General features: G+C 47.7%; 1 protein-coding gene across 2 annotated transcripts in view; it reads left to right on the forward strand.

The window, feature by feature from the left end:
• The window catches only part of CRAMP1 (cramped chromatin regulator homolog 1), a 64675-nt gene that overhangs the window by 30421 nt on the left and 20049 nt on the right, over positions 1-14205 (forward strand). For both annotated transcript variants that reach the window (XM_054589369.1, XM_054589368.1), the window contains 4 exons: positions 8888-8973; positions 9377-9500; positions 11041-11122; positions 11599-12741. In XM_054589369.1, the coding sequence (XP_054445344.1) occupies positions 8888-8973; positions 9377-9500; positions 11041-11122; positions 11599-12741 (1435 nt within the window). The remainder of the gene's footprint in view (positions 1-8887; positions 8974-9376; positions 9501-11040; positions 11123-11598; positions 12742-14205) is intronic.

Raw genomic sequence — 14205 nt, forward strand, 5'->3', positions numbered from 1 at the left:
TTGCAAGCCCCTTTTTCTCAGGTGGGAGCTTCTGCCAGGTAGGGCTGGCTGTGTGTGGTTCTGCTCTGGCTCCAGCCCAGCGTCTTTCCTTACAGATGCCCGTGTTCTATTCTTGAGGCTTTATCTCTATGAACTGCCACCCTTTTGCAGCCAGTCCTGATAGTAACTAGGAGGTCCATATCACCACTGTGCAGAAGAGCAGTGATTCACTCCAGCTTTTAGGGAGTATGGGTAGTCTTTAACAACTGGTGGCACTGGCCAAAGGGAGCCTCCGAGAGGTATGTAGAGTACGGTCAGGCAAGTAGGAAGAGGCCACTGGCCATGGCCTTGTGAGTCATTTGTTACCCTCACACCCCATTTGCCTGTTACAGCTTCAACATTTCATCTTATTTCCCACCCTTGTACCTGCCCTATATTTGTCAGATTGAAGCTGTTTTTGCTCCAAGATCTGGGACATTTGACTGGTGTAGTGTGCATCTGAGGAACCTTGTTAAGTAGAGGAAAGATCATTGGCTGAGGTGGTCTCTAATGTTACTGTCTCACCAGTTACCACCCTACCCCACCCCAAGGGAATCTACTTCCCCTGGGATACAATTTTGGTGGTAAATCTCATGTCACCCTTTATTTCAGTTGCCCCAGATGTGTTGGGTGAGTGGATGTTCTGGCTCTTTTCTTGGGTGTTTATGGCTGGTTTGATCAAAAAGCAGTGAGCTTGCTTGGCTTTGTCTTAGGGTATTTTCTTACTTATTTTTTGTGATAGCTCAGAAAAGAGGTAGTCCTACAGGAGAGTGAGAGACTGTCTTGGGTATCTAGAGGGACATGCATGCCTGATACATCCTGTCTGATGGGGGTATGAGGAAGGCATGTTTTTGACAAACTTGAAAATGGCCAGAAGGTTGGTTTTAGGGGCCGCTTGGGATTGGAGAGCACCAAGGCCCTGAGCCGAAAGCCTGACGGTACTGACAACCCCGGGAGCTGAGCTGAGACTTCTCAGTCTCAGCAAGGAGCTGCCTCAGTGAAGCCCCAGGTGAAATGGTTCCAAACCATCAGGGATTCAGGAGGAGCATCTACATCATGTATGTGCTTTGAATCCTTACTTAGTAATGTAGTATGAGGTTACAGCTTATATAAAACATAGATTTCCATGAGTCCATATTGATAGAATTGATAATTGAATGAATAAAGGACAAGATGCAAATCTCCCATGGAGAATTCCACATAATTTATCTAGATACTCTCTTTCCTTAAGTATGGACTGTTAGCAATGACATTTTCATAAATAGGATAGTACAGGAAGGGGGGAGGAACATAGAGACGAGATACCTGACAGACATAGTTTCAGCCAGATCAAGGTCTACTACACGAACAGTGATAAGCCAGGTTGGTGGCATGAAGAAACAACGACACTATAAAGATGTGTGCTCTCATTAAATTAATATACAAATACGTGCAATTGCAATCAGAATTACAATGCTGTTTCTGTGAACATTAAATTGAAGTATGATGAACCTGCAGGATAACGTATAGACCCGAAGTGCACAGCTCCTGAGTTTTCACAAAGTGGTCCCACCCAGGTCAAGAAACAGAATAAAATGTTATACCACCAGCCTTCCCAGAACCCTCTCCTGTGCCACTCCCACTACATTTTGCTCAAAGTGAGAAGAAAGGCAAATTAAAACAGCATCACACTTCATGACTGGATGGAGAAGTCTCAGTCAGCGTTGTTGCTGATCATGTTTGCAGACAGTGAGAAAGGACTGTGAGTTTGTAACGTCCCACTCCTAAGCGTGTGAACCCTCTGCCAGCAGTCCCACTTCTAGGAAATGACTAGATCAGGGCAAGGCATTCTTGTGATGTTGTGTATCACAATGGTGCTCATGCTAGCAAAGGAGTGTCGCAGAGGGAAGAGCCGCTTCAGCTTCAGACAGGGTTGTTTTCAGAAGTGAGGCCGAGCACATATGTGTGTGGCTGTGTGGCCCCAATGGGGCATTTGGACACATAACCCCCACCTCATGTCAGGGTTCTCTTTAGTTGGTGGGTATATGGGTGCCCTGACTTTCTATTCCACATTTTTTTAATTTGAACGCCTATCAAGAATGTACTTTTTATCTTATCAAAAGAGGAAAATTGCATAGTGGGGAAATAAGTTTTTAATTAATTTTAAACTGCTATGATCAGCCCTGACCTGTGTGGCCTCGGTTGGGCATTGTCCCACAAAGCGGAAGGTCGCAGGTTCAATTCCCGGTCAGGGCATGGTGCCTAGGTTATGGGTTTGGTCCCCAGTCGTGGCACATACAAGAGGCAACCAACCTGTTGATGTTTCTCTCTGTCTTATTTCTTACCTGTATTTCTGTCAACAAAAATGTAACTCATGTGGCTTAAGCCTTGGTTGGACCCTGTTGTGAATGGACACTATGCCTACCTGGTGGCAAAACCCTCTGGGAGCCTTTGGAGAGTTGTGGTGTGAGTGGGGCCCATAGACCACAGGGTTCAAAGACCAGCAGGAGCCGGCTCTGGCAAAGCCTGAGAGGCGCTGGACTAAGGAGTCCGCCAGAAGGCCCTGCATCATCTGCTTATCTCGTGCTTCTTCCCCTGGGCCCTGTGATAGTGTCCAGTGCAGGGGGAGCTCAGGAATGCTGCTGAGGAACAGGGCTTTCCTCCTCACTGCTGCTGCCCTTTCTCCTGGGTGACAAGCTCCTACTTACCCCTTGCCTGCAAGCTCCAGTGGCCACCCCCACTTGAGACACAGCAAAATCTGGATGTCACATGTCCTTCATGTGTGGCTCATTAGCACAGATCTCCTCCTGCTGTCATTGGAGCTTTGCTGTCATTGGAGCTTTCCTGTCAGGAGTCTCACCAGCCTGCAACTCAGGAAGGGCCTCCACTCCAGTTGGTATGTTGAGCTAGGCCCTGGCCTTCTTCAGTCTGAGTCCCATTGACCCTTTGATAGATCCTGGGGAGAGAAGCACATTGATGCTCAGTGCTGCCAGCTTCTTCCTCCACTGTGACAGAAGAGCATCATATAACAAACCCTTCTGCATGTAAGAAGCAAGACTGCTACTTTTTTAATCTTTCAGAAAAATTTATTATGAAAAGGTCAGACATCAGAGAAGTTGATAAAATAGCACAGCAGCCACTTGTATACCCATCACTTGAAGGTACCAGTAGAAGTAAAGAGTAAAATTAGATGCTCTTTTTTGTAGAGGTTAGTGTCAGGGTAGCTTGCATGGCTTTCCTGCAGTATGCAGTGAAAAAAAAGTTGGAGAGGTGGCTGAGGAATCAGAAGTTCATTGAGGCAGTACCAATGGGGCATTTGCTCATGTCAATAGGATTTCAGCCAGTGGTGGGTGAATGCATCGCCAACTCTGGGATGGAGTGTGCGGTGAACCAGCTGTGAGGAACCCATCTCAGGTGCCTCCATCTCTTACTCAGGGGCCTCACCTGCTCATCTGGCTGCCCTGGGCTTGGGTGCGTTACCTGTTACATCGCCGTTTCTCAGAGAGGTGCCGAGACACCCAAGAAAAGGTTTGAAATAGCATGAGGTGCTGTGCCAGCTCAGTGAAAGAGTTTTTATCTGTAGCCATAGAAGGATCTGAGTACCCACATGGTGCCAGGCACAAGAGTGGGTGCTGGATATACAGTGGTGATAGGGTTGGGGCAGGGCAGCTCATAAAGTTCATTGAATAGAAATCATCTTCTTGGTGTGTTGGGGGATAGGGTGGGGAGTGTCTGTGGACAGGGACAGGTGGGGGTGAGGAGTGGAACTGGGGTGGTTGGGCTGGGTCCCTCTGCAGGCCAAGTAAGGATCTGGGTATCTGGGTGGTCTTGGCAAGAATCTCAGGATAACAGCCCCTTGTTCTGTGTGAAAGCATTCCTCTCATTCCATGTAGGAGCAAGGCAGGTTGTATATCATCCATTTTTAAATTTATATTTTAAGGTATATACTTTTTGCTATACAGTTCTGCAGGGTTTTTTATTTACAAGTTTGTTTTTTTAAGACCATTTTTAAAGGTCAATGTTAAAAATCATTTTTAAAATTCTTATTTATTTTTAGAGAGGGGGGAGGGAGGAAGAAATAGAGAAAGAAACATCAATGTGTGGTTGCCTCTCACATGCCCCGCACAGGGGACCTGGCCTGCAACCCAGGCATGTGCCCAGGCATTCCCTGACTGGGAATCGAACTGGCAACCTTTTGGTTCACAGGCCAGTACTCAATCCACTGAGCCACACCAGCCAGGGTCAGACTTTATTTTTAGAGCCATTTTAGGTTTACAGGAAAATTGGGTATTGAGTACAGAGGTTTCCCATATGTCTTCTTCCTCTGCACATGTTCTCGTTATGAGCATCTAGTACTAAATGATACATTTGTTAGACTTGATAAACCAGTATTGACACATTATTATTAGCTAAAGTCTGTCAACTGATGATTGTTGGTGCCATTCAACACCAACAGGATTCCCTAATTTGGGGTGTGGTGAAGAGGAAACTTTATTTGGTATAAAACAGCTCAGTTGTGATACAGCATGGCTGCAGCTTTGAAGCAGCCCTGGGGATAGGCCCCTCTCCATCAGACAACTCTGCTGTGCTCCTTGATGGTCTGCTTTGTGCTATGCTGGTCTGTTCCTCTGTGCATTAGTCTGCTGTTTTGTGCCAGTCTGCTCTGGCCTGGACTGGTCTGCTCCGCTCTGCTTCAGCAACACATCTTTGTGTTTCAGCTCAGCAGGGGAACACAGTCTTTGGTCTTCAGTAGAAAGACAAAGTGCACTCTAAGAACCAGAGGAGAGCTGGCTTATATGTTCAGAAGCCTCCTCCCTGGTCCCTGATTGGTCTTTCCTCATGTAAATGAGGACTCCAGAGCTTTGCAATTTGTTTGCTCCAAAAGCCACTGTCCTGATTGATCAGAATGAAGCAGCTTGGTTGGTTGGAGTGACACAGCTCTGATTGGATGGGTAAAGCTTGAGTCCTATTGGTTAAAATAGGATTCCAGGGATTTCTTTGTAAGGGCTGGCTCAGATGGCAGAAACAGTGCAGGTAGGCAGGCTGTTTAGTGCAGAGGCAGGCCATTCAGTACAAGACTTATACCTGAAGTGCAATTTGCATGCGAGGCGCCTGTGTAGGAATGGCTGCAAGGCTCTGTGGTGTTTGTTTTTTTCGTTTTTGGGGTTTTTTTGAGCCCAGTTAGCTACCAGGACCCCTTTTTAGTAGGTATCTTCTTTCTCAGGGTTCACAAATTCATGGTTTAATTGGGGTTTGCTCTTGGTATTGTACATTCTGTGGGTTTCGACAAATGCACTGTCCTGTATCCACTGTTACAGGATCCTGCAGTTTCACTGCCCTAGAAATCCCCTGTACTTCATCGATTTATCCCTTTCTTCCCTATGGCCTGGCAGCCTCTGATTTTGTACTGCCTTCATAGTTGCTTTTTCCAGGAAGATCAAAGAACTGGAATCACGCAGCAGGTAGCCTTTTCAGACCAGCTTCTTTCACTTATAGTTCTGAGTTTTTACAAATTCATGGAGTTGTGTACCACCATAATCAAGATATAGAATGATTGGGTCACCCCCTTGTACTGTGCCACTGTAATTATCCCCTCCTCCATACCCAGCCTCAGCAACCACTGAGCTGCTCTCCCTTCCCTGTAGTTCTGCCTTTTCCAGAATGTCATCTAAATGGGATAATACTGTATATAGCCTTCTGAGGTTGGTGACTTCCACTCTGCAATATACACTTTGACGTCCACCTGTATAGCTGTGTGTATCTGTTCGTGCCATTTCCTGCGGAGTAGTATCTCTGATACGGCTTTTCTGTGGTCTGTTTATCGATTCCCCGGTGAAGGGCAAGAGCTGTTTATAGAGAAAAAGCAATTTTAAACGTTCTCCTCCTGGGCACATCCCTAGGAGAAGAGATGGTGAGTATGTGCCTAACTGTATATGGAACTGCCCCAACTTTCCAGGGAGGGTTCCAGTTGCTCCCCACACTCGTTCTCAGTTTTCTTCTCCTTTTGAATCATCCGAGTGCGTGGCATTTCTCTGATGACTAAAGATGTTAAACATCTTTCTCGTGCTTAGTTACCATCTACAACTCTTCTTTGGTGAAGTGTTCATTCAAATCTTGTGCCTGTTTTCATATGTTGAGTTTAGAGTGTTTTTGATATATTCTAGACACAAGTCTTGTCAGGTGATTTGTAAATATTTTCTCCTAGTCTTGTAACTTGTCTTGTCATTCTCTTTACTAGTGACTTTCAAAGGGCAGAGTGTTTAGTTTTGATGAAGTACAGTTTGGCATTTTTTTCTTTTGTAGATGGTGCTTTTAGTGTTGTATTTAAGTACCCTTTGCCTTGTATCTAAGAACCCTTTGCTTAATAAGTTCACAAAGATGTTCTGTTTGCTTCTAAAAGATTTATTGTTAGACGTTTAAATCCACAATTTACTTTGCGTTAAATTTTGTAAGTGATGTTAAGTTTATACCAAGGTTCATTTTTTTTGGCCTATGGGTGTCCAGTTGTCCAGGCCACATCTGCCAAAAGGACCGCTCTTCATCCATTAATTGCTTTTGCATCATCTAAGGTCAGTTGAATGTATTGTGTGGGCCTCTTTCCAGACTTTGAATTCTGTTCTATTGATTTATGTGTTTATTCTTTCACCAATATACATCAATTTTTATGTACAAAGTAAAAAGCCTGTAAAGGTAAAACAGGGGTGAGGGAAAATTAGTACAGTGTCTTGATTTAATCAACTTCCTGTTTCTGCTTCTCATGCAGATCTTTTCAACTATGAATCTCCTTTAGTTATAAAAGTATAGAATTAGGTAAAGGAATAAATGAATTGAGAAAAGCACCAAAAGTAAACCTTGTTACATTGGTCACAGACCCAGCAGCATGCTTATTGGACTTATCAAATAACTTTACAGGGAAGTAAATAAATCTCTCAGAAAGGAAAGCCAGACTCCTGTGCACATACAGGTATTACCCCATTGCCTCTTTTTTGAAAGTAACACTCAACTGCTGCGGCTCAGGTAGAACCCTCTGTGTTCATATGTTCCATCAGAGATCAAGCTGTGATTTTTCTGCACACAGAAGAATTCTAAACACCTGTGCCCTGGGGAAGCCCTGGCCTGGCCTGTTAGTAGTCTCATCTGTCTTTCAGTTGTGTGGCTGGTATGTGAGGGTGTGGAGTACGGACCATGTCCCAGGACCAAGGCCAGGCCTGAGATGCCTTTTCTGTGTGAGTTTGAACATGGCTTTACCTTGTACAGGCTCGAGCCTCAGGCTACTTATAGAACTTCCATTTGAGAGAGAAGGAAAGGGATTGTATTCTCAGAATAGTTATCTAGTCATAAAAAGAGGGCTGTTCAATTTCACTTTAAAAAAAAAAAGGAAGTCACGAAATAACAGTTTAACGGAAAATGTGATTATCTCAAACACAGGTGCTACATGATACAGCACCACCTGCTCTTTAAGTCTTGCCTGCTACTGTTTTATTTGGCGTACAGATGCGACAAAAAATGATGATGGGCAGAAAAGTCCACTTCTGCTCAGAGCCCTTTATGTAAGGAGGTTGCTTAAGGATTGACTTGGTACTTAAGTATTGCTCTTTTGAAACTCTACTCCCAGCTTCCTCCTCTGCAACCCTGCTCCAACATCATTCACATTCACACCTCCACAGTAGCACTTTGCAGGCCTATATCTCCCATGGGTTCAAGTGTCTGAACCCATGGGAGATACAGTATTCAGTATCAGTGGAGCGTGATGCTTGTTCATGTGGACTCTCTGAATCCCTCCTCCTGACAGAATGGGGAGAGCTGGCTTTCTGGGATCTCTAGGATTCACAGCTGGAGTTGGATAATTTAAAAAGTTAGTTAAAACAGAGTCATGAAAACAATATACAAGGACCTTGAAACTTTTGTAAACACAAACCTACATTTATTTACCAACCACAGGGTGGCTGGCCAAGGCCTTTGGGGTTATCCTCAGAGTTCTGGGTGGTTTTTATTTTAGAAACTTTAGCCAAGATGCATCATTTGTGATTTACCATTTTCAAATGAACAGGAGCATAAGGGCCCCACCAGCAGCGGGACTGCAGAATGCTTCCAGGTCATCCTCAGTCTTTCGTAGTTGTCTTGCCCACACTTAACTTGACTGCCATTTTTAAAAACAACCTGCCCTCGTTGGATATTGCCAAAGCATGCCAAGTATGTTTTTTAGAAGGAACTATATTTGTGGCTTTTGTACTCATTTATAGTATTTCTTTAATTTGCGCATATAAATTACTGCCAGACAGAGCATCACCAATAGCTATGACAGATAGACTTGGGGCAGACCCTACTGACTCTGGACCTGCCTGAAGGTCACTTGTGGGGAGCACAAACACTTGATGTCCTGTGCTTACAGGCTGCGAGTGCTGTATATCCCCAGGCCTCCGATAGTGCGATATATAGAGGTACCAGGGGGCCCTGCTAATGTGGAAGTGCAGTCACCTAGAGCTGGGTTAAGAGGTCACATAAAGGTGGGTTGAAACCTCTTAAGGGACTCTTAAGGAATAGGAGTGAAAGGCACACCAGCTAGTGTCTGACAGGAGCTCTATTGTCATGGGACAGCAGCTGATACCACACCACTTACCAAGCAGGAGACAGAACACATTTCCTATGAGTGGCAGTCATCCCTTTTGCAGTGTGAGGTGTGATTGGGAAAGTATTGGGAAATCCAGAGTCACGGGTCTGAGCAGGAGCTCTGGAGGCCAGAATGGGTGCCCAGAATGGGTGCCCAGCCAGGGTCCTCATCTGCTCTGAGTTCTGTGTGTATCAGCATGCTGACCCTCTCCTTCCTGTGCTGGACAGGGAGCTACTATTCATTTAGAGGTCTCAGCACTCCTTTAAAACTCTTTCCCAGGGCCACCACAGTACGTTATAAAGGGAGAAACCTACGGATTAAAGCGCCCATGTGCCGAGCCTTGAAGAAACTCTGTGACCCAGATGGTATGTAAAAGGTGGTCTGGGGTAGGGTCGGGGAGGTGTTCTGTACTGCTCCATTTAGCAACAGACAGGCAGAGCTCTGTGTCTGAACCTTCCTAGTATGTCTACTCGGTAAGTCAAGGTCAGCTCAGAAGCCACGGCAGCGTTCACAGGGAGTGCCGTCGGTGTCAGGAATGAGTCTCATGGCCTCACGTGGCCCAGTCATGGCTCTGGCTTGGCGGGTACCCTAGTGGCTACATGGGCACTTCTCTAGGCACAGGTCCTCAGCGGCTTCTCTGCCAGCTCTGCTTTCCCTCCCAGGCCGTTTGCCCATGGCTCATCTTTGACTTTGAGTTGTCTGGCCAAGCGCTTTGATTTCTGCATGGAGATCTGTTTACCAAGCTCTCATGGCGCCTTTCTCTCACAGGCTTGAGTGATGAAGAGGACCAGAAGCCAGTGCGTCTGCCCCTGAGAGTCCCTGTAGAGCTGCAGCCAAGGAACAATCATGCCTGGGCCCGTGTGCAGAGCCTAGCCCAGAACCCCAGGCTCAGGTAACTGCCTTTGGTGTTTGGCCAGGGGCCAGCTTCAAGGGATGGGACTAGAGGGAGGTGTTTGGGTTCCCGTGGACTCTGGGTGAGCAGACTTTACCCAGTGCTCCAGAGTAACATGGGGGTAGGGTGTGCGCGCACTGTATTGGGGGTTCTGGTGGTATGGGTGTTATGGGCCAAGAGAGTAGGATGTAGAAAAATGTCATGCTTAGCAGGTTGATGACTACAGAATCTTTCCCCCCTCTTCCCCTCCTCCCCCAGTCCCCTTTCTGTTTCTCTCTTATTATTTTCATAAAGATTTGTGTCTGATTTATAGGCAGGGCACCACTCTGGATACAGACCATTTTCTAATTACACTTTTCTTTTCTTTTCTTTTTTTTCTTTTTTTTTTTTTTTTTTTAGATTGAGGTAAAAGTCATGTTACATAGAATTAACCATTACCATTTTAAGGTGTCCAATTCAGGACATTCGAATGCCTTCACAGTATTATACAAATACCACTTTTATCTAGTACCAGAACATTTTTATCACTCCAGAAGGAAACCTCGTACCCACTAAATGATTACTTCCCAAACCCTGCCCCTGGTGCCTGGCTTCCGGCAACCACTAGTCTACCTTCTGTCTCTATAGATTTCGCTCTTCTGGACACAAGTAGAATCACATATTATGGTCCTTTCTGTCTGTCCTCTCACTAATTACGTTTTTGAGGTTCATACATGTTGTAGCATGTCCATACTTCCTTCCTTCCTTAGGTATTTTTATATTCTTGGGATTAATTTAAGGCGGGCCATACCTCCCCCTCTTGAACTCAAAAGGCGCTTAATATAATAACATGTTGGTGGGTTGTGCCAAGGTCCATATCCTGGGTGAGATCTTGCATTGTAAAGAATACACAAGTCTCTGCTTTGTCTTCTTGCAGCTTCATGTGAGTCACTAGTTACCTCAATTTAAAAGGTTAATTTTTAAGAAAAGGTATAAAAACTGTAAATGTTAAAATGGCAACAAATTCACAACTATCAACAACTGGCTCTAAAAAACAAACTAAGCAAACAAGCAAAACAGAAACAGAATCACAGATATGGAGATCATTTGGAGGGTTATCAGCTGGTGGGGACAGGAGGTGGGGGATAGAGGAAAAGGTGCAGGGATTAAGAAGTACAAACTGGTAGGTACAAAATAGACGGGGGATGTTAAGAACAGTATAGGAAATGGAATAGCCACAGAACTTATGTGTGCGTGACCCATGGACATGAACTAAGGTGGGGATTGCTGGAGGGAATGGGGGTACCGGGCGGAGTGCAGCAAAGGGGGAAAAATTAGGACAACTGTAAAAGCATAATTAATAAAATAATTTTTTTAAAAAGTAGAAACAATTTTAAAGAAAAGGAGTCAGTGGCTCTGCTGGGACATTGTAGCTCTGGCTCCTCCTTAGTGCCATTCCATCTCTGTGGCATTGTCTTGCTGCCACCAGCCTTTGGGGGTGTACAGACAGTTCTGTGTCTGTGGTTACAGCCTTCCTCTTCCCGTCTGTTGTTTCCTATAGGATGATTGTGGAGCTGCATCGGAAGGTCTCCAGCCTCATTGAATTCTTAAAGCAGAAGTGGGAGCTCCATGAAGTACGAATTGTATCTTTTTCCTACTAAAACAATACCCTCCCCCCTCAAATTTCACAGCATCTACTGCTTTAGAATGATGTCCTGCCTCTCCCTCCCACCGAGGATTACATTGGGGCCCTGTGTGGTATAGCAGCTGTGATGTGAGATGGTGTAGAACTGGAACCAAAACCCACTGCCCCTTGTCCTCTGGGTTTTGGGTGTGAGCCCCTTTTCTTACCTTGCAGTGTTAGAGCTCTGTCACAGCAACTCTCCATGTGGGGAGTAGCCACCATCCGGCCTATGAGCAGGTTGATCAAAATAGGCAAGGATTGCTCCAGACTTCTCTTCCTCCTTAGCCAGCTCACTGCCCTGCCCTGTCCCCAGCCAGGACAGCATGTGTTAGGCGTGAAGTCCCCAAAGGAAATGCCTGAGTCATGCTTTCCCCAAGGCCCAGTGATACCCAGGGGTTGGCACTGCTGCACATGGTTCCTTGACAGTGCACTCAGCGAAAGACACTTGCGGAGCGGCAGCTGCAGGACTCATTTGTGGAGTCGTCGCAGGAGAAAGTAGTGCTGCACCTGTTCCCAGGAGAGAACTGTACGCTGACCCCACTTCCAGGAGTGGCTCGTGTGGTGCACTCCAAGGCCTTCTGCACAGTGCACTGGCAGGAGGGTGGCCGATGTAAACAGAGCTCCAAGGATGCCCACACGCTGCCTCCAGCCCAGATCCTGGGCATCCAGAGCGGGCAGGGTACAGCCAGGGGCCAGGTGAAGTATCCAAGGGGCGGCACTGAAGGCAAGGGCGGGGGGCGGCCTCCTCCTGCCCCGGATGTTTCACAGAGCTCTGGAGAGAGTTCCCCTGAAAGTGCCCCTGGGGAAGGGGCTGCCCTAAGCCTCAGCAGCCCGAATGCTCCTGACAGGCTTCCCCCTGGGCTCCAAGACACTGGGGTACAGCTTGAGAAGACCCCTATGGTAGCTCCTGTAGAGGGCGGAGGCAGCCCAGCCCAAGAGCCCCGGGCCACGATCTGTGCCTGTGGCCAGCTCCCAGAGCTGGAAGATGAGCTCTCTCTCCTGGACCCCTTCCCCCGCTACATGAAGTCCTGCCAGGACCTCATCATCCCTGAGCCATGCCACTGCGCAGACTCTCGACCCTCAGCATGCATCTCCCCAGAGACTCACATCCCTAGCAGCACAGAGGTGGCAGACCTTGCCCAGGTCAGGGCACCATCCCCCGTCCGCAGCCTACCTGGCCTGGAGCCTCAGCCCAGCCCAGGGCCCCAGCCAGATGTTTGCACTAAAGACTCAGTAGATGCTCCTTCGGAGGAGCCCCAGGAGAAGGCAAGCCCCCTGGACCCCCCACCACTTCAGGGACAGCCTTCTGTTAAGCCCCCGAAGGACATCCCTGCCAGCCGCCTGGCACAGCAGCTCCGCGAGGAGGGCTGGAACCTGCAGACCTCTGAGAGCCTGACACTGGCCGAAGTCTACCTCATGATGGGAAAGCCAAGCAAGCTGCAGCTGGAGTACGACTGGCTGGCTGTGCTGGGTCCCGAGGGCCAGGGCCCCGGTGGCTCCCCACCTGCCTCCTTCCACAAGCAGCGCCTCCTCAGCTGCCTCCTGAAGCTCATCTCCACTGAGGTCAACCCTAGGCTGGTGAGTGAGGGTGGACATGGCCCCATAGCAGGTGTCCGAGAGTCCCACAGGCTGCTTGGGGAAAGGAAGGAGGCAAGGACTCTTGTGAACAGGAAGGTGGAGGTTCTCAGATTGTTTCATTCCACAGAGCAGAGCTATGTGGAACACTCGTTGAGGCTTTGGCTCCCTGCCTGGTCTTCCAAGTCCATGCAGGGTTCCAAAGAGGATTGTGATCAACAGGCTACGTCTGTTAGGTCCTGCCAGGCTCCAGTGATCCTGCTGAGCCCTGAGCCAAGGGTACAATGTACAGAGGTGAGGTGGCAGCCAGCCAGGAGCTGAACCAGACTGGGCTGTCTCTAAACTTTAGGAGTGCTGCACGTTTCATCAGAGTAGTGACAAGGTCGAGTTTGCACTTTAGAATGGTTGTCCTAGGAGGACAGCAGTGGCACAGCCTTGATGGAGGGAGGGAAAAATAGGATGCTGGGGCTGTGGGCTGCACCCTGTGGGGCTTAGCTTTATGGGTCTGCACTTAAGAGACCTCCGCATGTGGACCTCCATGTGTAGATGTCCAAGAGAAGGCTAGTCGAAGTGGTCTGCGGCTCCTCAGGAGTGTCCAAGGTGTGTGGGTGGTCCCTGAGCCCAGGTAACAGCCATAATGGCCCATGGAATGGGAGACCCTGCCACACAGACCACAGCTTAGGACCCTCTACCTGGGGTGGCCAATTAGAGGAGCCACAAAGAGGGGAGAGACTTTTCACTCATGGGAAAGTCTTGTAGGCTCTCTTAGACACAAGAAAGCAGAGTCTTAAGACAAGTTGTTCCCGAAATAGGAGGAACAGCTGAGGTAGCTGAATGCAGTGGTTTTGGGGGACAGACCAGGACTGTAGTCTCACTGTGCACACCTGAGTGCTGATTCACGTCAGAACTAAGTATGAGGGGTGCCTGGGAACGCACATCACACCTCTGCTTTTCTTGGGCAGACACTCAGTCTTCGATTTTGCTGTTCTGTGTTGATTTCCAGTGTGACTCCCCTACCAGGTTCCTCTGTTTTCTCAGTTGCATCTCTGCACAGTGCTTGCCCAGAGACTCTCAGTAGAACAGTGGTGAAGTGAATCAGTGCCTCATGAGAGAGGTGGCACTCGCAGGGGTGGGTGGGAACTGGCTGGATGCTACAGAGGCTGGTAAGGCAAGGCCTGACGGTGAGTGATGCCCTTTGGATTTTGCAGTGTGGAGGTGACCCTTGGGGAGGCATGGGCAACAGTAAAGTGAATGGACAGAAATGATGAGTGTAAAAAACTTTCAAGTTTGTCTTTTGGAGGGGTCAGGAAAGGAGACGGGGGAACATGTATGTTCAGTACCATAGGGAAGGAGGACCAGCTAGACAGCCTCCTGCGAAAGCTGGAAGCAACACAGCTGAGGTAGTGGCCTTGGCCTGAACTGAAGGGGAGAGTGGAGCAGGATGGAAGTATTGCAGAGAATGCAAAG

This window comes from Pteronotus mesoamericanus, unplaced genomic scaffold (genome assembly GCF_021234165.1).
Source record: "Pteronotus mesoamericanus isolate MK-2021 breed Mesoamerican mustached bat unplaced genomic scaffold, CSHL_Meso_final scaffold_167, whole genome shotgun sequence".
NCBI classification, from domain to species: Eukaryota; Metazoa; Chordata; class Mammalia; order Chiroptera; family Mormoopidae; genus Pteronotus; species Pteronotus mesoamericanus.